At 48.2% G+C, this 22,631-nt stretch overlaps 11 protein-coding genes across 11 annotated transcripts; 5 read left to right on the plus strand and 6 right to left on the minus strand.

Annotated features, from left to right (window-relative positions):
* Positions 1-333: 333 nt before the first annotated feature.
* On the plus strand, positions 334-1,653 carry CDV56_106196 (putative short chain dehydrogenase/reductase; the record flags this gene model as incomplete). The annotated part of the gene is made up of 5 exons (XM_026759815.1): positions 334-411; positions 500-524; positions 619-858; positions 915-1,531; positions 1,609-1,653. The coding sequence occupies 5 exons, from the start codon at positions 334-336 to the stop codon at positions 1,651-1,653; spliced, it is 1,005 nt and encodes a 334-aa protein (XP_026615440.1).
* Positions 1,654-1,884: 231 nt separating this feature from the next.
* CDV56_106300 (signal recognition particle receptor subunit beta) lies at positions 1,885-2,935 on the minus strand (the record flags this gene model as incomplete). Its single annotated transcript, XM_026759919.1, has 2 exons — positions 1,885-2,631; positions 2,723-2,935. The coding sequence occupies 2 exons, from the start codon at positions 2,933-2,935 to the stop codon at positions 1,885-1,887; spliced, it is 960 nt and encodes a 319-aa protein (XP_026615441.1).
* A 499-nt stretch (positions 2,936-3,434) lies between these two features.
* Positions 3,435-4,403, plus strand: CDV56_106390 (putative beta-1,6-glucan biosynthesis protein (Knh1); the record flags this gene model as incomplete). Its single annotated transcript, XM_026760009.1, has 4 exons — positions 3,435-3,644; positions 3,707-3,807; positions 3,886-4,273; positions 4,338-4,403. The coding sequence occupies 4 exons, from the start codon at positions 3,435-3,437 to the stop codon at positions 4,401-4,403; spliced, it is 765 nt and encodes a 254-aa protein (XP_026615442.1).
* A 361-nt stretch (positions 4,404-4,764) lies between these two features.
* CDV56_106485 (glutamate 5-kinase) lies at positions 4,765-6,281 on the minus strand (the record flags this gene model as incomplete). The annotated part of the gene is made up of 5 exons (XM_026760104.1): positions 4,765-5,595; positions 5,648-5,743; positions 5,800-5,910; positions 5,973-6,160; positions 6,245-6,281. The coding sequence occupies 5 exons, from the start codon at positions 6,279-6,281 to the stop codon at positions 4,765-4,767; spliced, it is 1,263 nt and encodes a 420-aa protein (XP_026615443.1).
* A 400-nt stretch (positions 6,282-6,681) lies between these two features.
* On the plus strand, positions 6,682-7,454 carry ATP23 (mitochondrial inner membrane protease ATP23; the record flags this gene model as incomplete). Its single annotated transcript, XM_026760216.1, has 4 exons — positions 6,682-6,787; positions 6,921-7,180; positions 7,227-7,319; positions 7,368-7,454. The coding sequence occupies 4 exons, from the start codon at positions 6,682-6,684 to the stop codon at positions 7,452-7,454; spliced, it is 546 nt and encodes a 181-aa protein (XP_026615444.1).
* Positions 7,455-7,710: 256 nt separating this feature from the next.
* Positions 7,711-9,012, minus strand: ARK1 (aurora family serine/threonine-protein kinase; the record flags this gene model as incomplete). Its single annotated transcript, XM_026760287.1, has 3 exons — positions 7,711-7,845; positions 7,897-8,856; positions 8,917-9,012. The coding sequence occupies 3 exons, from the start codon at positions 9,010-9,012 to the stop codon at positions 7,711-7,713; spliced, it is 1,191 nt and encodes a 396-aa protein (XP_026615445.1).
* A 405-nt stretch (positions 9,013-9,417) lies between these two features.
* CDV56_106748 (uncharacterized protein) lies at positions 9,418-11,921 on the plus strand (the record flags this gene model as incomplete). Its single annotated transcript, XM_026760367.1, has 4 exons — positions 9,418-9,740; positions 9,794-10,125; positions 11,034-11,327; positions 11,404-11,921. 4 exons carry the CDS (start codon positions 9,418-9,420, stop codon positions 11,919-11,921), a joined length of 1,467 nt encoding a protein of 488 aa, XP_026615446.1.
* A 349-nt stretch (positions 11,922-12,270) lies between these two features.
* Positions 12,271-14,749, minus strand: CDV56_106908 (bifunctional aminopeptidase/epoxide hydrolase; the record flags this gene model as incomplete). Its single annotated transcript, XM_026760527.1, has 11 exons — positions 12,271-12,397; positions 12,460-12,947; positions 12,998-13,226; positions 13,279-13,292; positions 13,356-13,481; positions 13,543-13,662; positions 13,714-13,831; positions 13,932-13,938; positions 13,999-14,154; positions 14,283-14,367; positions 14,426-14,749. 11 exons carry the CDS (start codon positions 14,747-14,749, stop codon positions 12,271-12,273), a joined length of 1,794 nt encoding a protein of 597 aa, XP_026615447.1.
* Positions 14,750-15,834: 1,085 nt separating this feature from the next.
* On the plus strand, positions 15,835-16,868 carry CDV56_107090 (uncharacterized protein; the record flags this gene model as incomplete). The annotated part of the gene is made up of 2 exons (XM_026760709.1): positions 15,835-16,070; positions 16,142-16,868. The coding sequence occupies 2 exons, from the start codon at positions 15,835-15,837 to the stop codon at positions 16,866-16,868; spliced, it is 963 nt and encodes a 320-aa protein (XP_026615448.1).
* Positions 16,869-17,129: 261 nt separating this feature from the next.
* CDV56_107144 (aminopeptidase P family protein) lies at positions 17,130-18,664 on the minus strand (the record flags this gene model as incomplete). Its single annotated transcript, XM_026760763.1, has 3 exons — positions 17,130-17,333; positions 17,394-18,426; positions 18,498-18,664. The coding sequence occupies 3 exons, from the start codon at positions 18,662-18,664 to the stop codon at positions 17,130-17,132; spliced, it is 1,404 nt and encodes a 467-aa protein (XP_026615449.1).
* A 399-nt stretch (positions 18,665-19,063) lies between these two features.
* CDV56_107241 (uncharacterized protein) lies at positions 19,064-20,575 on the minus strand (the record flags this gene model as incomplete). The annotated part of the gene is made up of 1 exon (XM_026760860.1): positions 19,064-20,575. One exon carries the CDS (start codon positions 20,573-20,575, stop codon positions 19,064-19,066), a length of 1,512 nt encoding a protein of 503 aa, XP_026615450.1.
* Positions 20,576-22,631: the final 2,056 nt, after the last annotated feature.

Here is a 22,631-nt window from a genome sequence, read left to right on the forward strand (position 1 = left end):
CGAATTTGGAGTCACGCATTGAATCAATCAATGACTGAATCTCGGACACCTGTTTTCGATCTTATTGTGGTGGCCACTGATCCGTAGATAGGTCGCTCAGGTTGCTTCCCATTCCGATCTTATCGATGCGGGCACCCTGACGTAGGACTGTCTGCTGTGCGTTCCGCACCCGTTCGTCTTAACCTTCAGACACTATCTTCGACGTCATGCATGTCGAAACATGGCTTGGCGCCAGATTCAGGGAGGATGAAAGGAATTTGTATCCGGCTTGCGATCTGGATTATTCTCTTCCTAGACTTAGACGAGCTTTGAGCTTAAAGCCACAAGGGTAAGATGTCGGGGCTCTTTACTTACCGAAACTTCTCTTTACAGGACACGCCTCCTTTGGACGGGAAGGTAGCTGTGGTCACGGTGAGTATATACTCGTCTTGAAAAAATGGATAGTGATACCGGTAGTGGAACTGCAAAGTGATGAATGCTGATGGCTCTCGCTTCATAGGGAGGCCAAGCTGGCATAGGGGAAGGTGTGTACCAAATTCCTGCACCGATGTGGACCATTGAGCACTCGTCCATCTCGCATTCCATTATCCTATGCTAATCTTATATTCATTGGGTCAGAAATTGTTGCACAGTTACTCTTGCACAATGTTCAGAGAGTCTATGTTGTAGCTCGAAGCAAGAGCAAGTATCTCAAAGCACAGGAGTTCTGGCGACAGCGCCATGGCATAGCTCTCAGCGAGAACGACAACAGGGTGGAATTCATTCAGTGCGATCTGGGAGACATCAAATCTGTAAAGGATGCAGCGGAAGAGATTACAGCTAAGACAGACAGACTGGACATCTTGATATGCAATGCAGGTAAGCTTTTTCTCTCAACTGCTCAACCGATTCGATTGCTAACAGTCTGCCAAAAGGGATGGGCTTGACAACTCAATACAAGCGGTCACCGCAGAATATCGAGTTCGTCTTTGCTACTAATTGCGTCGGCCATCAGGTTCTGGTGACCCTCCTGCTTCCTCTTCTGAGACGCACAATAAACCAGGGCAAGGCGCAGGAGGCCCGGATAGTCGTCACCAGCTCATCTTTCCATTCATTCTGCCGCAAACTAGATCTGGACTTGCTCACTTCTCCCAATCGCCCCAAGCCTGCAATGGTCGACGGGCTATGGCGTTACGCTCGGTCCAAGCTGGGTAACATCCTCTTCACAAGAGAACTTTCCCGGCGGCTCGAGAAGGAGGAGGACCCCGCAGATAGGCACATCTACGCCAATGTATTCTTTCCAGGAAATATCGTCACCGAGCAGTGGAATATCTGGGATGAGTACTTTGGAAAGATAGGAGGCTCTATAATGAGACGCTTGTTCTCCCTGATTGGACAGAGCACGCAAGATGGTGCTGCAACAGCCATTTATCTAGCTGCGAGCCAAGCGATCCGAGAGAATGGAACGCGTGGCCAATATTTCATACCTATTGCAACACCTTGTGAAACAACTCCGATTGCTGCTGATACGAAACTTGCTCGCGAACTTTGGGTAAGTCCTCTGTGCTGACATATGTTCGGCTACTGGCAATTCGAAAATCTTCTCACTCAATTTCGTCCTCTATTTAGGACTGGATAGATGTCCGAGCGACGGAGACTTTAGGTTCAAATTAGCAGAGCGAAGCTCGTGTGGATTCGTCCAATGGTATCTAGAGCCACAATGGCCCATAATCCAACTTTTTGCGAGGAGTCCTACTGTAGTCCTGCCAAACGAAGCCATCATCCGAGTGGATCGCACTGGAGGGACCTTAGGTCGCCCACCATGAACTTATATACTTTTCCAAAAGGGTTTTCAGTCTGTCAAATAGGTTCGGAGAATCAAGCCCAAGATTCATGAACCAGCATTCATAGGCATTGTCCGATCCATTCCTCCCATCTCCTCACACCGGCTCCGATATTGCCCTCCTCATCGCCTTTTACAGCTCCGCCAACGACGTCGACTTTCACACCAACTTCATCTTCTAGTAGTTTGAAGCTGAAAGTATCCTGCGCATCAATGCTGCCCAAGGTATCCTCTTCGTCCTCAACCGTACCAGTATCCTCGCTGGCATTCATGAGCCCCTTGCTCTTGGATTTCCGGATCCTATCGATCTCGATTTCCAACTTTTCACGGACAGAGCCTGGCGGCAAGGCGGTGAATAGGTCTTGTTTGTTGGCGGCCACAAGAACAGGGATTTCCGATGCTAGCTTGGCGGAAGATTTGCCTTTCAGTAATGCGCGTTTCTGAAGAGCCAGAAGAACATCGTGCAAATAAGATGCAGTGTCTCTCAACGTGTCTTCCTCAGTCAGAGCTGCTGTGTCTACCATAAAAATGACCCCGCGCAGCTTTAATTTCTTGTCTTTTGCACTTGCCATTGATACCAGTTCTGAAAGTCCCTGGGACTCCCGTAGTTTTCCATGACCAGGCGTATCCTTCAATCGATATCTGACAGGATTCTTAGAGACATCCTTCAGCGAAGAATCATTGACGGAGCGGTAGCGATTTGATGCAGTCGGTACCGAGGTAGGGAGGCTGACGATGGCTGAGGTAGATGTTTGGGATGTGTGCGTGATTTGGGTCGTTTTAGCTGATCGGGATGTCTTGCTTTCGAGCTATCAAGTAACATCAATGACTGTCGATTGAAAGGGTAGGGTTCGCACGAAAGTGCGAAGCTATTTCGAGAATGCTGAACGCTGGTCTTACCAATGACAACAATGCGGTTTTTCCTGCCCCGCTAGGTCCGAGAAGCAGGAAATTGCTCAATGGCGGAGACGCAACGGACCGGTAGAAGATGAAATGCAACAGGACAGGCAGTCCAAAAGCGATGAAACTTGTGACTGCAATAGCGACGAGATTACCATCCAAAAGGCTGGTGAAAATCCGCTCAGCCAGACCCCAATCTCCGTGATCTGCCATCTTGGCTTTACGGATGCTTGTTGAATAACTGTTTGAAGAGGAGGAACAGTATCAACGATGATCGTTTAAAGAAACAATAATCAAATCACTAAAATCATGAGATATAGTATCGGGTCAAAATGCGCACCATCTTCCACATAGAGCAAGTTTCGAGGATTGCGGATTGCAGAATGGTCGGACCTACAGCTCGTTACCAACAACAGCGGGTTCCTTCGAGTAATCATGGCGCCACCGCATTTCCATTAATCTTGATGCCTTAACCATTAGGTTTCTGAAATGAGCGTTTCTTATCGATTAGACGCGCTTATCGATAAGAAGCCTGGCATGTATCCAGAACTATATACAAGGGTCACATAGACGCTCACATACCTCTGGCACGCAGGGATGAAGGTCGCCTCTTGTTTATCCATTTGCTCATTGAATGTAGACCTTGTTTATATCTCTAGCAACCCAGCTGCTTCTGATTCATTGTGTACTGAATGAGAGCTACATCCTCAATATGAATATTCTACAATCACTCTCCATCTTGCTGCTACTCCCAGCTACATTAGCAGATATTGACTTCACCGTGCCGACCGTTGGTACGAATTTCAAGGCTGGCGATGTTGTTACAGCACATTGGCGCGAGTCAGGCCGGTCTCCACGAATTTCGGAACTGTCACAATATGATCTATACCTCTACGCCGGAGGAGACACGGCTGATACTCAGGTGAGTTGCTGGGCATTACACGCAATTCAGGAGTACCTATTGACGGAAAGAGGGGCAAATAGCATGAAGTGGCTGTTCTGATCAAAGACGGTCTGTTCGCTCGTGGGAATTCGGTTTCCATCAAGATCGATCCCGGTGTCGGAGGCAATGAATTCAACGCATAGTAAGACCTCGGGCTTTCTTGCTGGTTCAAAAGTACTGTATTTCCCATCTCGTACTGACGCAATTCAACAACCTGCAGTTTCTTGAAGATGGTTGCCTCTGGTCCTGAGGCCTTTGCCATCAATTTCTCAAATCGCTTCACGCTCAGTAACATGACCGGGTCGTTTCCACCTCACCTCGTGGATGAGATTCGTTCTCTCTCAGATCCTGACGGATCCGCTGTCAAAAAAGATCTGCGAAAGAGAGTAGTTGAAGCAGCTTATACTGTACCCTATGCTTTGCAGAGCGGTCCGACAAGGTATGCTCCAATGGCCAAGAAACCCGGGAGCACTATCCCTACGAAGGCTCCGTCGCCGCAGTTCTCAGCAAGTCTCTATACAATCGCAACGACTTGGCTACCTCCAGCGACGGTGCAAGCTACACTTTCTGCAACTGCAACGTACTCTGTTGTCAGTGTTGAGAACACAGTAAGTGCATTATTGTATGGCCTTCAAAATCACCGTGCTTCTTCTGAACAGACACTTTCCCTAGGCGTCCCCTGCACCGCATCCCCACGATGCCGCCATGAAAAGATTACTGGAAAGATGGAAGGACTGATGCGGCAAATTTGAAGAAAAAACTTGATATCATGACAGTCTGATCGTATCCGAAGGGTCACAGGTGCCAGAGGCTCTGCCTCCTATCGGCCAATTTAGCGGTGTTGAATCTCCTCTATTTCTGGTCTATAATAAAATTAGCCTAGAATTGGTAAACTCTATCACTTTTCGCCATTCACCCGCTTCATCTTGATGGCTGTTGAATGTCGCTCAAAATGCAATTTCCAACATAAGAACAGATAAGGTATCACTGCGATATGTGCAAAAAGAAGAAATCATTCGAATCATGTCGACTCGATTTATATACCATTTCGCGTAAGGGGTCCTGTCATTGGCCGGAATTGTTCGAAATTGGCGAACTGCTATTGGCGTACGGAATCGTCCGACCGAAAAAAGGATATATTCTCCCGAAGAGCGACGTATTCACTATCAGCATATCCGAGTAAGGACTGAATGTGTGTGCTTCTGTGACCCTTTATGCGTGCAATCTCAACGCTACCGTAATTGACCAGTGCGCGGCCAACCTCCTTGGGTTCCTGCCCGTGGTGGAGGAAGTCTCCGTTGAGGGAGTCGGGCGAGAGCCGCTCAACAACAACTAGTCGCACGGCTTCCTGTTGACCAAAGTGGCCATCCACACCGACGACACCTGCCGGCAGGAGACTGGCTTTGTTCAGAAGAGCGTTATATGCCCCATGGTCGATGTACAGGCTTCCATGTGGCTTGAGACCATGCAGCAGCCAGAATGATCGGGATTGAATTGGTGTGTCCGAAGGGAGAAAACGCGTATGTAGAGGTGGCGACAGCGGTAGTTGTGACTCTGATGGTGTCGCTTCTACTGTTGAAGACTCCCCGGGAATGCCTCGTTGTGTTCGCTGGAGATACTTTACGATATCGAGAACGTTGCCCGGTTTGGAGCTCTTGGTAATCACCGTCGTCACTCCAGCACTGGTTGCCAATCTTGCAGCCACAATCTTTGTGCTCATTCCACCAGTTCCAAGAGATGAACCAGCAGACGACACGTCAGCTTCCAGAGAGGAGATATCGAAAACCACCTCGATGGGCTTAGCATCCGGGTTGTGACGAGGATTCGAGGTATATAGGCAATCGACATCTGTCATCAGAAAGAGGTAATCGGCCTTGACCATGGCCGCCGTTATGGCCGATAAAGTGTCATTATCACCGAATTTAATTTCCTTGCGAGTTTGTCAGGTCAAAGGATCATTTATGGGACAGGTGGACCCTTACAGAAACTGCCAACGTATCGTTCTCATTGACGATGGGAATGACTCCCATATCGAATAGCTGGGCAAAAGTGTTTTGAGCATTGATGTATTGTGTTCTCTAAAATTGAAAATTAGATTTCTCAGGTGCAGCAGTTGCAGTGAATGAGTTCTCACATCCGCAATGTCATTCCTGGTTAAGAGGATCTGCGCTACAGGAAGTCGAAGGTGCGAAAATAAACCGTCCCACAGGCTCATGAGTCTGCATTGTCCGACGGCTGCTAGCGCCTGGAAATTGCAACCGGTCAGAAGCTTTACCCTTGTGAGACTCGAGAAACGTTGGCTTATACCTGTATGCGAGGAAGATATTTGGGTCTCTCGTCCACATCCATCCTCCGCAAACCAACGCCAACAGCGCCAGATGAAACGAGGACTACATTGTGGCCATCCTTGTGCAGCTTGGCGGCTGTCTCGACGATTAATGTCAAGATCGAGAGAATGGGCTCATGTGTGTTCTCATCAACTATGGAGCTCGTCCCTATTCAGCTGGTGAGTCAGTCATCCTCAAGCACATATAGCATCATTTCAAAAAAATAAGAAAAGAAAAAACAGATCCCCGCACCTAGTTTGATTACGATGGTTAGACGCTGCGATGCCATTGTGAACGACTATTTATTGGGGGCTTCCAGAGCAACTAAGAGCATCCCTGACACAAAAAGTCAACGATTCAACAGATCATTCTTGAGCCCAAAATCCTGATGACTCGTTTCGTCTTTGATACTCAGACAATCCGATTGCGGACCATTTATTTTGCCGCCTGTCACCGCATATGCGGAGAGCCCTGACGAATCTTCTCCCTTCCGCGCTTTAGAAAGTAGATCCACTGGTGGATAACGGATCTCTGATACAGCTTGGAAAGTTAGCGACTTGGCTTGAGAAATGTCAAATTCGCAACCGGGCCCAACTGCTCCTATCGGCGGCAAGTCTGATAGTGGATATATTCCTGGAGATGACACATGGACCCAATGGCGCAATATATTTGCTATCTTGACAGGGAAGATGACAGATGAGGGAAAGGAACAGTTCCGAACCGCGCGAGATATCCGCAATGAAGCCGCAGATTGCAAGCGCTGTGAAGATCAAAGAGACTACCTGTTACAGTACAGTGAGTTCTAGCACTACTCAAAGTCTTTCATGGTTTATTCACACAGAATTGCTGTCCATATTTATCCACTTATCATCAGCTCCTCTGAACCGGATCTTTGTGAAAATTGTCTGACAAACATATACTTGCCCAGGTCCGATCATACGTTTTTTGAGCGACAATATTCGACAGCTGGGGGGCGATCTTTCCAGTCACAATATCTATTGCCGCCGCTGTACGAGCAGAAAGGCTGGGGGTTTTGATCCAGAATATGGCATCTTGCTTTGCGCGAACGAGATGAAGGACCAAGGGCATCTGGAGGACACAATGGCACATGAGATGGTTCATGCATATGATCACCTAAGATTTAAGGTGGACTGGACAAATAATTTAAGGCATGCGGCTTGCACAGAGGTATTGCACTCTCTCGCCCTAACCAGCATTAACTGACTTGTTGCAGATCCGAGCAAGCTCACTTAGTGGTGAGTGCAGATGGGCGCGAGAATTCTTCAGACGCGGTCAGTGGAAGTTCACGCAACAACATCAGGAGTGTGTAAGAAGAAGGGCCATCTTGTCAGTAAGAGCTAGACCTGGATGCAAGGATGAAGCCCATGCGGAGAAAGTGGTCAATGAGGTTTGGGACAGCTGTTTCAGAGACACGCGGCCCTTCGATGAGATTTACCGTTGAGACTCGTTGTTTCCTTATGACGATACGTCAAGCACTACTCTACCTGTCTGATTTTGCATTGCGATGTATTATACTCAACTTCCGGATGTTACAAAATATAAGATACCAGATGACGCCAAGCTAAGAGCCCTGTTGGTTCAAATCTCTGAAGAAAAAAAAAGCACCTTCCAAACTCCATGCACGCAGGCTGAAATGAACTGACTGACAAGGAAAGGAGGTACAACACCCTAACTCCAGAAACGCATGGGTTTTACCATCATGCCTTGACTTCCTTTGAAGAACCAGAACTCCGTTTCGTGACCCGGTCATCCTTCAAACAATGTTTAAGGATCCAGGGATGCCGCTGGATCTCATCAAGGGTAATACGCTTGTCTGGGTCAAGAACGAGCAACTGTTGGAATGTTAGCAAGTGTACTTGCCTCGAGCGGTAGGGCTGGCATACTCTCTTGATAAGATCTTTCGCCTCAGGACTGACGAATGAAGGCACCGTCATGTCTGCCCTCGCAATTCGTCTTTGCGTCATGACGGGAGTGTCTTCGAAGGGCGCTTCCCCAACCAAGAATTCGTAGGTTAAGACGCCCAAGCTCCATAAATCAACTTTTTCGCTGTAATAGTTGTCTTGTGAGTTGGGCTTGAGCATTTCGGGAGGAAGATAGTCCAGTGTGCCACACATCGTCTGCCTTCTGTTATTGGGTGCATGGACACTCCATCCAAAATCACTGATCTTGATTTCCCCATGGATTCCCACAAGTATGTTCTCCGGTTTGATGTCGCGATGCATGACGTGCTTCTTATGCAAGTACTTCAGTGCGGCAGCCATCTGGGCGATATATTGAGCTGCCTTCCACTCGGGAAAGCGATGCTCCTTTCGGAGGTGCTTATACAACTCTCCTCGGCCGGCGAACTCCAGAATCAAGAAGATTCGCTTGCTATCGTGGAAGTGACCGTAAAGTCTGAGAACATTAGGATGACGCAGGTTGCTCTGTATCTCAATCTCGCGTCTAACTTGCTTCTGCACTCCACCCTGCTGCAGTTCGGATTTGTGCAGGACCTTAAGAGCACAAACGAAGCCGGACGATCGCTCCTTGGCCAGGTAAACCCTGCCAAATTTCCCTTTTCCCAAGGGCTTGCCGATCTCGAACATTCCCAGATGTAATTTCTTGGGGGTGGGCTGCTCGTATAATGGTGTTGTGTGCCGCGGTTCTCCATTCTCGTCTGTGTCACGGTGTGGCAATGCGCTCTGGGCTCCCTTGAGAGGAGACGAGCCGGCATGCATCGCATTCACTTTATTCTCATTTGTATTCTGCAAGGCAAGCTTCAACAAGGTTGACCGACTTGAGCCACTGTTGAACTGCCCACTGGCTCCGAGGCCTGAGAGGGACACGGCTGTTGATAAAGAGCCCTGTCCAGCCGGATTAGCAGGCTGTTCCCCTCTCCCCAAAGACCCATACAAGAGATTTACATTGTGCTTTGGGTATATGCTGCCATTCTTCCCAGTATCAGCCTCATCTTTGACAGAGAGGTGCTCAAAACGAGCCTCTAGCGCCTTGGTAGCCATGAGAATCTTGGGATGAGAAGTGTCAACTGCTTCGGGAAGAGGAGAAGCAAGTAAGACGGTGCGATTCAGAAGAGCTCTAAAGGTTTATGCAATCATAATTGAACTGAGAATGGAAGATTCGGAATGTCAATCAATAAATAGTCGGAAGTCGTTTAAGAAGAAAGAGGAACATCCAACGATCCACTTGTTTATCTGGTTGTGCTCCTTTGACCCATCACCCCAGCAACGGATCGGACCGCCTCTTTCTCCGACACCGCGGGGTATCTATTGGCGAGGAGGTTGAATATATTGCATCTTTAAATGGATGACAAAATGATGCACCTCTTGTAAGCGAATACCGAGGCGCTGATTTGAAGGGTTTCAACAATCAAATTTCGATTTTTGATTCTTGAAGGAAACCAGAGAATGGCCTCAGCAGGCTCCGCATGCGCTATGAATGCTTCCGCAGTATCGCCAGGCCTCCAAAGGCCTAATGTTATCTCAGTGAAAGAATTCAGAATAATCACTCAGAAGCTTCCTATTTTGAAGGCTGAGCCAATTGAGGAGATGACGAAAAGATTGGGTATTGCGCCACCGGAAATGATATTCGGCGATAACTATGTCACCATCGAACATGAAAAGAAGGATTGGGGCATTACTTTCAATGCGTTCGACGCGCTGGATCGTGTAGACAAGACGGGCACCTCAATGCTCAGAGTTGCGCATTCGAAAGAATGGCAGAAGAGCAGGTAAGCCAGCTCCATATGGTGCAACCGATCCTCACCTACCTAACACAAAACAGGGAGAAAGCCCATGAAGGTATCAAGGAGGTTGTCAAACCGTTCGATTGGTCCTACACCACAGATTATATGGGCACTGTACATCCCAACAGTCGGCCCTTCGAGACCACGACGAAGCCCATACCTATCGAGTTACTGAAGCGCCCAGATCCGATATTGTTCTTTGATGAGGTTATGCTGTATGAAGATGAACTCGCTGACAACGGCATTGCTATGCTATCCTGCAAGATTCGTGTGATGCCAGGCCGACTTCTTCTACTCTCAAGATTCTTCATGAGGCTCGATAACGTACTCTTCCGGCTTCGAGATACCAGATTATATGTCGACTTCGAAAGTAAGGAGGTCATCAGAGAATACCAATCCAGGGAATGCGATTACGAAACAGTCCGCCAGGTATTGTTCTCTAAATGGCACTTCAATCCTCATGAGAGATCAGTCTATTGATGATATTTCTACAGTCTCTAGCGACGACGAGAGATGATGCCCCGGCCATCATGAGAGACCCAAACAGGCTCTCTGAAATTCTCCCCCTCATAGAAAAGCGTTTGGAAAAAGTGAACCTGGACGCATAGCACAAACACAATATAAGTTGTGCAACTACCTATTCGCCACCATGGCAGGATGATTGAGTCGGTTGACATCGCTTGGCTCCCTCGAACTCCTCTGAGCGGCCTGCGCCATAGTAACGGCTCATCCATTGTCTCCCATGAGAGATTTGCAACCAGTTAAAAGGTACCTGAACCCCTGCTTTCAACAAATAGACAACTTGCGAAGTGTCTTTCCCGTTGATGATTACGAATTCGAAGGCGGCTTTGTATGTCCTCGTAGTCACGAATGATCTAGATTAGCTGGCGGGGAAATCTATTGGCTCTGCGTTGATGAGATAGTCAACCTTGAGCAAACAGTGCAAACAGAGCTTCCGCAGCTCTTCGCATCATCAGTCTCTACCTCAGGACGAGCTTCATCTCGACGCATATATGCCAGCCATTGAGCGAATTATTTAGGCCGGATTGTTTCGATCAAAAATGCCTTCCAAAAGTTTGAATCTGACTTGGGTGCGAGCGCTACGCCAATCGAAGTGCCCCCAACCTCAAGTATGCTAAGTCGACTCAGAAAAATTGCCTGGCTGACCATGGAACGAACTGTAGGCGCATGCGCTCAACCCGTCCGTAATTTCGCACACAAGCCATCGACGATCCTTATACGTACCTGCGCCTATCGCATCGCAAACTGTATCTCCAGGCATTGTGTCCTTGTGCTCTCCGGCCCATCCGAACCGCAATGCCCTTTGGGTCCAGCAGACTTTGAGTTCAGTTCCACAGTGGCGGGCCTCTTCACGACTGTCAAGGGCTATAATGCCTCGCCCTGGAACGGCTGCGGAAACATATGTCGCCTACGGCATGACGCAGAAATTATTTGAGGTTTGTTCCAGTCAAGCCGACTACAGCATTCCTCAATTATCCCAGAAAGGGGCTCAAGTTCCCAAAACTGAAGCCGGAGAGGATCTTGGAGTAGGAGAGGGGTGGTGGTACGAAGGTACGTACTGGTCTTGAAAGTCTAGCGTGCTTGTTTTCAATCACAGCCGCGGAGGGCTGACTTAAAATACGTTCAGATTTGGGATTGGTTCCAACCTTCTCGACGTGGTCCCAGGTTACGTTTCTGCACATGTACCTTCTCACCGTCCGGTTGCGCGCTTTGCCTTCATTTGACAGTCTGCAAACATACTCCCGTCACTTGATAGACCACTTCTCACATAATGCAGAGCATCGCATGGATGTTCTACATGGTCTGACAAGTCGCGCCATCCGGAACAAGTTTCTCAAAGATCTTTTTATTCAATGGCGAGGCGTCCTTGCTGCATACGACGAAGGCCTGGTGAAAGGTGACGCTGTGCTAGGAGCTGCTGTCTGGAGAAACCTCTGGAAAGCAAGCCACACCGGGCCGCATGGTGAAGATATGGATTGGACTAAGGTAGCACGGGTTGTTGCATATATGCGCCGTGTTATATCGGAGCTTTCCCAGATCAACGAGGCCGATCTTATTCTACATATCGGCGCCAGGCCTGGTGGAAAGCCTGGCATCTTTGGTTACTCGGAATTGGATAAGCAGTTGGTCGATGGGAAGCGATGATCATGTAAACCAAGCCTCCATGTATTCGTTCGAATGCAAACCAGGACTATGCACATCCTGGGTCTTAGAACTGACCACTTTTCCTAACTCAAGAACATACACTATCCTCCATCATCTATTTTATGAAATATCGTGACGTACTCACTACCACTGTCTCCTCAGCTATCCTGCCACAACACCAATTTGGTTGTTGATGGCCGAAGAAGAAGTCGAGTAAGGCCACGTTGATTTCGCAAATGCCACGCTCCCCAGACGTTTTGAGCTAAATTCTGTGCCGCTCCTGAGGCAAGTGACTGAAATTTCCGGATGAAGGAGGATATGCGCAAAGTGGCCGGCGGTACACCTCGCTTTATTCGTCTTTCTTACCGAAAAGGTCCTTTTCAACCATGGCACGACAAATAGGATGATAGAAATCCCTATGCTTCTCAAACGTCTCAATTGCACGCTTGCGGTCAAACTTTGCCAATTTCCGATACCTGCACCCTAGATTAGCTTCCTGATGACTTACTCGAAAGTAGCACCTGTAGGAATAGCTTACAAGGGTCGCACAAATTTCATCCGACCAATCTTGCCGAGTAGGTCTGCCGTCGGTTCAAGCACACTTGCATCACCTGCCTGCAGACCGACTTGGAAGAACAGGTTGGCGACCTCGATATTCTCGCTCCTGGCAAGTCCATATATTTCACCCATCAACTTTGACAATTCAGGCGTCAGCTGACGCTCAGACGCGAGAATCTGTTCCAAGAAAACCACAACTTGATTCGCGGTCAAGCCTCGGATATCCTCTGGCTGAGGCTTGAAGGAAGAGTCAGGCAAAGAAAGCCACTTTTTAGCTAGATCGTAGACAACATCAACGAGCGACGTGTCGAAACGTGGCTTCGGAGGTAGACCAGGCGCATAGAACCACCTGTCCCAGTCAAGGTCGTTGAGTGCTGTCGAGGCTTCCGAATCATCCTTGAAGAAATCCAAGATTGTGCTCTTGAATTCATATGAGTCCAGCGATTTCCCCTTATATTTATTGAAGTACTGAGCATGATTAGCATAATACCCTTATCAACGCGGGACTGTCAACATACGTGAGGGATGAATTGATCAAACTTGCTCTTTCCAACCAGATTTTCCAGGTGGAACAGAAAGTTGAATCCCTTCTCGTACGGAATGCTTGAGAAAGCGTCATCCGGGTCCTTGCCCTTCAGGTTAGTGATAAGTTTGGTGAAGTCATGTTCATGACCAAAGTGCTCTACAGAGTCTGTGAGCGCCTTCCACCCAATGATGGCCGAGAAATGACGGTAAGGCTCGCCATGGCTACAGCCGTTAGTGACAAGGAGCCAGAAACGCTCTGGAGAAAAATACTCACACTGCAGCTACGATCTTCGAGCGGTTAGCAACAATCTATACGTCGACCCTCTCGTAAGGCCAGGAGAGGATACTTACCCGCCTCTCGAGGTAAGTAGTCCAGCCTTCATTTAGCCAGAAATGCTCCCACGAGGCATTGGTGACAAGGTTACCGCTCCAGCTATGCGCAAGCTCGTGAGCGATAACGTCGATATTTTCCCGATCCTGTGCATTGATATTAGAACTGGCAAAGGGCTTCTGACGTAATGGAGAGTCAACGCGATACCTTTGAGATAATACTGGGGGTGGCGAATGTAAAGATTGGATTTTCCATTCCCCCGTACGGAAAACTCGGGGGCAGGATCAATACATTATATTCTCCCCAAACGTAAGGGTAAACAATTTTCTGTACGCAAGTCAGCCAAATATCTATGTTCGCTCGGTCATTCAGACAGACCTCAATTGCATGGATGAATTTCTCCGTATCTGCTTCGAGCTCCCACTGACATTCGCTGAGCTTGTCGGGACTAGTCGCGACAACGCTACGGGGCCCGATTGGGGCTTCAGAGATATCACTTAAGACTTTCCGTCAGCTGAAACTCGCCGTATGGTTCAACGGAGCGGCAAATCGGAAAGGAAGAATGGAACGAGTAAGATGGGGGAAAAATGACTCACCCGCTAGCTAATGCGAAAAGATAACTTGGAATTGGGACCTTCTGGTGAAACTTATACAATGTCTTACCATCGGACTTCGGAGCCTCAGATGAGCTTCGAACGGGCAGTCCACTGGCAATCACCGGAAGTGGTGAAGTGATGTTGAAGTCCAGCGTACACTTGACATCCGGCGTATCTTGGCAGGGAAAGATGGACCGGGCGTGTATGGCCTGGCATTGAGAGACTGAACAGAGCTCCTGTCAACAACCGTTCGTTCCGCTGCTAGGCTCATGTGCTACATCCATGACTCTTGCGTAATCCGTCCGAGTCTTTTTTTCAGGAGAAGGCCGCCCATGGGGCGTTTTGACTTACACATATAAGGATGCTTCTTATTCGATGTTTGAGCAGGCGTCAGCCATTGAAGAGCAGTACACTTCTCAGTGGTTGTGACGGATATCTAGAACTCATTAGATCGGGACATACATCGCCTAAAAATGGAGATTGCGGCAACATACGTCGACCTCAATAGTTTCGTTGAGCTTCACACCTCGATCGAGCTTGATCTTCAGAGGGGTGCCGTATGGTTCCAATCGAGGAAGAAACTCCCACTCGGACGGCTGTCCGTTGACTTTCACACCACCAATATCAAGATGGTTGGTGTCTAGGATGATATCCTTGGACTCGCCATGGGTGGTAGAACGGAACTGATGGATCACATTTCCAGCAAGCTTTCTCTGCTCAAAGAGGATGTCGAAATTCGCTGTGATATGAGTGGACACCCAATTATTGTAATTGCTCAGGGTATTTGGATCCCTGGGGGGGTTGATAACGGTCGCCATGTTGCGTCTTTGGCTGTGAGAAAACCGTACAGTCCACCTGATTTGAATGTCAGAGATGAATGTCGGTTTTGAACCAGTGCAGATATAGCTTCGAGGGAATCCGAGGCGCCGAAGCTGAAAGCGAGGTACACCAATCATAAAGGACTCGCGGGATTCTTATGGATACCTTACCTGAACTGATCAACTGACAGTGGACATTCGAGGGGAGGTTATATCCGGACGCGGCCACATGCGGAAGGTTGAAAAAATATGATTCTCGTTACGTACAGCAATATCCATGGAAGATAGTGGGAACTGAATAGATAAGGTACCTTAGTATCTGAGAAGTCCAAATACTAAGGTAGATGGCAAACTTCATCTTTGAATCTGTCTCTTCTATGATTTCCTCACCTCTCAATGTCTTTAGAGAGTAACACTGGCAGGTACCTGATGGATCCATGCAGTGTGTATAATCAACCACATTATCATTCATGGATGGTCAGTATTAATTCTAAAAGCTAAGGTACTACCTAAGGCTATACGTATCATTGTTAAGGACTTTGTAGTACAGTACACCGTACATGACCGTACTTCAGTACAGTAGATACTGCCTCTACCTTTGTGCTGAAGGTAGCTCAGGCGTTCATCGTAGCAGCACGCTGGTCGAAGTAAAACAAAAATATCACTCAAACGCGTGTCAACCGAAGTTCTCAAGTCTCATATGCATTGCTGCCGAGTCCAATCATACTACCTTATCTATATTTCAGTCCGCTCATTAATATTTAGAGAAATTACGGAGTATATCGACACAAATACATCGCGTAGGTCCTGGCGTGCTTAGGTAATAATAATAGACAGGTTCCATTCAAAGCTGACGGGAGGTACTCCGTACTGCTTTACCTTGCTCATGAGTAATTTACTGCAATCCAATCCCCAGGACATCTTGCTGGCAATATTTTTCCCATTCATCACGCTTTCCTTGTCAATTGACACTCACTGTGTGATTATACATTCTTTTCAACTTGACACCCTTTGTCCCGCCCTAATATATAATCAGTTCTTGATTTGAAGTCCCATTCCTACGTTCGCTTTATTGAGTAGCTCTAATGGATACACCCCAAGTTCAAGTAGGCGCGTCGGAGGTCGCTCAGGCTCCTGAGAGCACCCAAAAGACTGAGACTCCCGATGTGGAAATGAATGGAACTCAGCAGGGCGCAGTCAATGAGACCCAAGCGGATGCAACACAACAGGATATCTCTCTACCTGACGCGCAGCCAGCTAGTTCAACACCAACAGAAGCCCCCCAACCCCCCAAGAAGAAGCCAGGCCTTCATTTTCTCGAGTAAGCTCATATTCTCAGGAAGCTTCAACAATGCAAATCCAATTGGTGCATGCGCGGCTCACGTCGTTTAGTTACCTGACGTCGCCCATTGTGGAACTGGTCGTCGGACAGGGCGAGGACAAGACTTCCTTGACGGCGCACCAGAGCTTGTTGTTGGAATCGCCATTCCTTGCGGAGGCTGTCGCCTCATTCAGCGAATCAGGTCCCGTATTTACTATCTTCATGCTGGGCCGTATTCAGGATCCTTTTACTAATACAATATCTGGCATGCAGCGGCGCATTGAGCTTCCTGATGAGAACGTCGAAGCATTCGGTTGCTTCCTGCAGTTCCAATATACGCATGACTACTCCGCATCCCTCGCCGATTCATCCGCATATCAAGACTCTATAGGAGAACTGGATGATAGCGGCGAGCTATTGTTGAAACATGCGCGTGTCTACATTCTAGCAGAGAAGCTTGGCATGCCTGCGCTAAAGACTCTGGCACACTCGAAGATCCACCGTATCAACAGTACCTCTCATGGAGAAATCGCCTACGCTCGTTATGTCTACACGCACACACCCGTCGACGATGCCACTATTCGAAAGCCCGTTGCCTCGTTCTGGGCCACCAGAAGCCATGTGCTGCGCCATGAGGCTGAAGAGGAGTTCAAGAAGCTGTGTCTTGAAGTGCCTGAGTTCTGCTTTGATGTACTCAGTCTTGTTCTTGACCAGAAAGAGAAACGTGCCCAGGATCGAGCAGAAACCGAATCAGGCATCAAAGGCAGTGGTAGGAAACGTCTCAGGAGCGGCATCTAGATGGCATCCCTCTTGAGGTGGCCTATTGAATATTCTAACATATCGGTTGTCTTGTCTTTTTGGCGACCATATCTGCATCTGTATCAAAAGGACTTGAATTTACTTTCCTTTTCGGTTTTTTCTTCTTTCTTATTTACATTGCCCTAGCTACCTGTCCACAGTGCAATGTAACAGTACAAATGTTGAGACAAGAGCTGGTTCTCGTGAAGAGTATGTGGCAGGTGCCAACTAACAGCACTGCTATCATTGCAGGCAAGAAGCTTACGAGACAGCTAGTCTCTCTATTTCATCAACAGCCTTTGGCGCTGTGGTTAGATTATCGTATCCGTCTTTGGTCACAAGAACGTTGTCTTCAATACGGACTCCCCCAACGCTCCAATAGCGCTCGAGGACGCTGGAATCGATGTATTTGTTTGACTCGGGGGACCTGAGGTAAGGTTCAATGATAAAACGGCAGAAATATACCTAGAGTCGCAGCAAGTGTCAGTGGATCAGTCAAGGAAACATGGAAAACCCCCAACTTACGCCTGGCTCGACGGTGATCACCGAGCCCGCAGGCAAACGTCCTCTGACGCGAAGATACCGGAACATGGTATCCTTATCCGCGTAATTCGGATTGCCGCCGGTATCATGAGTGTCCATCCCAAGATAATGTCCGAGACCATGCGGGAAAAACGCGACGCTGACTCTCTTTTCAAAGATCTCGTCCTCGGCGCCTTGCAGAATCCCTAACTTAAGGAGGCCTCGAATTGCAACACGGTGGGCATGGGCATGCACATCCTCCCACTGAACGCCTTCCTTCAGCATTGCAATACATTCTGTCTGCATCTGCAAGACAATGTCGTAGATCTGCCGCGTTTCTGCAGTGAATTTTCCCCCTAGAGGAAAGACACGAGTGATGTCAGCACAGTAGGCGCGGTACTCTCCACCGGCATCAATAAGTACATTGCGTTTCTTTTGCTTTGTCACGAGGTCGATCAGTGCATCATCGTTCTTCCCGTAGTGAAGAGTGGCACCATTCTCGCCGCAAGCGACGATAGGGTGATAGGCCTGTTCTCGAGCGCCATGAGCAATACAAGTTGCGATGAAAGCACCCTCGATTTCACGCTCGTTCACGGCAGTTTTAGACGCCTTAATAGCTGCAATGTGCGCCTTGGCAGAAATGTCGTTCGCTTTTCTCAGCAACGCGACTTCGTACTCATCCTTGACCACGCGAGACTGCTCGATGACTCCCTTCAGCACGGACGGGTTCACCTCAGAAAAGCCATGAAATTTTGTGCTTTCGGAGACCTGATCTGCAATGGTAAAAGCGATCGCCTTGCCGCCATGGCTGGACGCAATAGAGGCGAGAGTGCTATTGAGTTCAGTTGTCACCAACACGCGATCGACGTCGTACTGGTTTTGAGCCTCCTCGGTAGACATGGGAAGACCGGACCAGATAACATCCTCCGGGTCGACCGGAGGAATGAACAGAGTAAGTTGGTCCTCACTCAGATCGTAAACCAGACAAGAGTCCGGTAACAGGCATCCAGATAGGTATAAGAATGGACGACGTTGTCTAATATTGAATGCGATTTGTCAGGTCTATCTTTCCAATTGCGGAGATCAGAATAAGACGCCGTTTCGTACCTAAAGGGCACTGGCTCGTCATTGTCTTCAATCAACCGAGTTTTCTGAGCTTCCAGGTAGACAATTCCAGGACCACCATTTCTGTGAGATTGGAGGCTTTCGGCCACACGGCGCGCATGCGCTTTCGCCGGATACTTGCCCGCCAGGATTGTATCTACCGTAGCCATTATGCTTTGATGCTAATGGATAAACAGGTGAGAGAAATTCAAACCTTTTGTGTTTATCTTTCCCGTGGATGCGGCCTATATCATGGATTGAATCTCAACCTGCTCGCTAATCGGCTGTTGCGGGGTCTTGCTATGCGGGGCCCAGGCCGGTTAACGTCGGTATGGGTACTCCGTGCGAAACTAAATCAGTGACTTCGGAGCTCAGAGTAACTCATGTTATCGAGTACAAAACCGGATGATCTGAGAATCAGGACGGAGTACTCAGCATGGAGAAGTACCAGACATAAGAAAGACTATCAGGTCTTTTGTGTATCTTCATGCAATATCTTTCATAAGAGTAACAAAGCTATTCACCGTTCTGAACCTGTAATGGTCCCTTTACAGGCTATCCATTATTATTCATCTGCATGGGCTGGCTTGACTCCCTGATGTTACCACATCCTCAAAATCCATCTGCCATCTGTCAATCTCCTCAAATTTCTTAGCTTGCAATCTGAGCTCCTCGCTCAGGTAAGTAGTAGCCGGTATTGGCACCGGCGATGATTCTAAATCGAACGCATCCGTGTCGAGTGGTGAGGACAGAGGCGAGGACACCTCGATTGCTTGGTTCTCCTTGTCGGCATCAGCAGTCCGACTACTTTGTGGAGCATTAGCTCGCTTTTGTCTCGCGTCCTTCATCCCCGCTGAGTTTGGATGTGCAGAAGACTCCGTTGGACTGATGACTTCACAATTTAATGCTGTGACTGCGCCTTGCTTCCTGTGATTGGTTCGAACAACGTCCAATGGCTTTGGCCTGTCCTTTCGCCGTCGTTGTGCTCGAGCCGGCTCCCTAGTGGGCAGGTATGACAGCTCATCCTCATCCTGGTCAATAGAATAGTCGTCTTCGCTTTCATCATCTGAAAGTACGTGATCGGGTACTCCATGGTGTCTGCGATGTTTGTGACGTCGCCGAGGAAGCAATCTGTCTTGAAGTCTTGCTGTGGACACAGGGAGCTTTTCACTGAATTCTCTTGTGTCACGGTCCTTCGTATGCTCCAGCGAGTGTTCGGGTGATTTAGCACCCATCAGCGTTGAGTGGCTACTCTGGGGACTTGACAGTGGGCTGCTGCTCATGGGTGGTGCCATTGTCCGATTGACTACTTCCGAGCCTGCCAAGTGTTGTGAAACCTCACGAGAGGTGCCGCGCTCTTCGCCACCAACCTCCCGGCTTATTGAGCTAGCAGGTGAGTTTTCCACAAAGTTCAAAGGTGACTGGGGAACTTGAAGCTCCTCCCCGGCACGCTTGCGCTTGCGCGATCCGCCGCTGGACGGGTGCGAACGGTCCGAAAGAGGCGAGGAAGAGGCATGTCTAATAACGAGGGATTTTCCTCTAGAAAAATTGAGGGGAGTCGACTCATCCTCTGGGCTCAGTCCACCAAGAAAGTCATCATCGTCAAGGTCTCCAAAATCGGAAGATCCGTCATCTGCCTGCATCATCTGGAGAATGCTTGCTTGCCGAGGTCGTCTCCTAAAATTGCTCAATATCGAACTCTCGAACCCTGGAGTGCCAGGTATCTTGGAGCTCATATCAGCCCCTCGTCTGCCAACAGATAGCGTAGATGAATAGCCTCGAGCTCTCGTGGGTGGTCGGCTGCCCGTAGCTCCGCGTTCCCCCATAGGCGAGGAATCAATTGCCTGTTCTTGCTTCTTGGTCATGGGTGTCTGACCCCTCAATTGTCGTGCAAATTTGATATCCTCGACACTAGGTGCCGGCTGTGCCTCCACCCTCGTATCATTCTCGGTTCCGTGTAGGGATCCTGAATTGGTGGCAGAACTCTTGGTTTCAGGGTCTTTGGTTTTCGGAGATACCTTAGACGAAGTTTGGACATTTCGCGATGTGAGACGATCGCGTTTCGTAGGTGGTCGTGGCATTGTTGTGTTATATCGGATCCAGAAACTTTTGATGCGGCGAGACGAAGAAAGAGAGAAAGGAAGGGCAAGGCTTTTTCCCCTTGCACAAAGAGTGCAGGGAAGTACTTGTTAATAAGGTGGGATTACTGTTGTAATCAATAATCATCGAAGTCTCTCGTACGCGCCGTTAGCGAGGTCTGTTTGAGTAGATGACAAGAAGAACGCGTCTTCAGGGATGAGGTACGGAGAGACGAAAGGCGCAATGATTCACAGAATCTGAATCTTGACTGGTGACGAGAGTTGTTAGATAGGACACATAGAATCTTCTCTGGTCAATTAGTACTTCTCCCCAACCGGCTCGCGTCACTGATTTAGGGATTGTTTTGGTGATTTCGACGCGTCTGGGGGCGTGGCACGTGTCTGGAACACTTCCAGTTGATCGGACCGGAGACAGCTACTTTACTCTTTTAGAATATTATTCCATGGTTTCCGTCGGCATGAAGCTGTGGGGACTGGTACCATACTTACCACAGTGACACTGATAACCATCTGCGAGGATAAAGCCGTCGTAAAGATGTATAAGTATCCGGGGCAAGCAACCAACTTCACTAAGGAGTAACTCATACAGATTGAGGGCAGAGTACATCCTAGGTAGTCGCATCAATTTATTTAGGTAATTTTGTAGTATCTTACCTTACTTGAATGATTATCTACTCCGTACCTATACAGAACTCCATACTCCATACATACCGCATGGTACCTGAGCAGTTCTCCTATAGATAGGGTAAATGGGTTAAGTTCTGAGCTCTCATCCTTTGCAACCTCAATAACAATAATGCTTGGAACATCCATAGATGATGGTTGATCATATTCGTAATACCAGTTTTACTTAGGCAATACAGGCTCATATCCCCCATGGATACTTCAAGGTTGGATAGAGGTACCTTACCTGACCGACATATTTTTTAAAATCCCTTCTAAATTCTGCTCCAATATTCTCCGTTCAAGTCTGTTAACCATCCATGATCCAGCACGGATCAATGGCCGTCTCCAGAATTCGTTGCCGGTGCTAAAGATCAATGCGTTATAGTCTCACCTGTACCCTAGACAGGTCCTAATCGTGTATTCCAATCACCATTTGTCGATTGACCACAGAGTAACTATTTGAGGCAGGATCATTCTATTCGAAATCCAAAGGTTTTGAACAGGCCATTTCTACTACTAAGTAGTAAGTCCTGAAAGGTTAGGATTATTTTACTGTTCATACAGTCGATTTTGTGGATATCTACCAGCGGTGGCCCTAGGTTGCGCTGCCCTAATATTCCATTCAATCCAGCAAATTGGCGCGCATCTTCATCACGAATGCATATCGTATACAGCTCAAGACCTAGTCGAGGGCGACCTTGTGCCGTACCTGAAGTATAAATAATAATTCAATGATACCCAGGTACGTACTTAGTCGAGTCTTCGACTATTGCCCATAGAGGTTTCTGACATGACTTTCTCCGCATTGCACTAAGATGACCTTGCCTTCTGATTCGGTTGTTTCTACGCTTCTTTTGTACTACCTAATGATATTATGATAGGTATTAATCTACTACTGTATTATTATTGGGCCCAGTGAATCATGGCTCCTTCAAAATCCCAAGTCCCAAGTCATTATTATTGTCTTTCCCCCGCTCCCCCGGATACTAAAGACTACCTGGGGAATCCAATATAATTAAATCCACACTATGGCCTGCCTTAGACTCACTCAGGGAAATGTTCAAATCTCGCTTCTCTGGGTCTCGAGTCGTCTGCTCAACCAGGTATTTTGGCCTTTCCCCTCCTCTTTGCTTACTTCTCGGGGCTCTTGCTGCGACATTTGACTGATCATGGCATTTCAGCACTTGGTCTGAGAAGCCCTTCGACGTGTATCGCGAAAGCTACAAAAGGGCTGCTTAACGCTTGCTTCATCATGGGCTTCTAACCATCGCATCATTTACCTCGACTTGTCTTCCTCTGTCTTAGACTCTTGTTCTCAGTTCTCCGTTCTCCTGGCCCGTTTCGAGGATGTTCCAAGCGACAGGACTGCGAG

This window comes from Aspergillus thermomutatus (genome assembly GCF_002237265.1).
Source record: "Aspergillus thermomutatus strain HMR AF 39 chromosome Unknown NODE_66, whole genome shotgun sequence".
Classification (NCBI taxonomy): Eukaryota; Fungi; Ascomycota; class Eurotiomycetes; order Eurotiales; family Aspergillaceae; genus Aspergillus; species Aspergillus thermomutatus.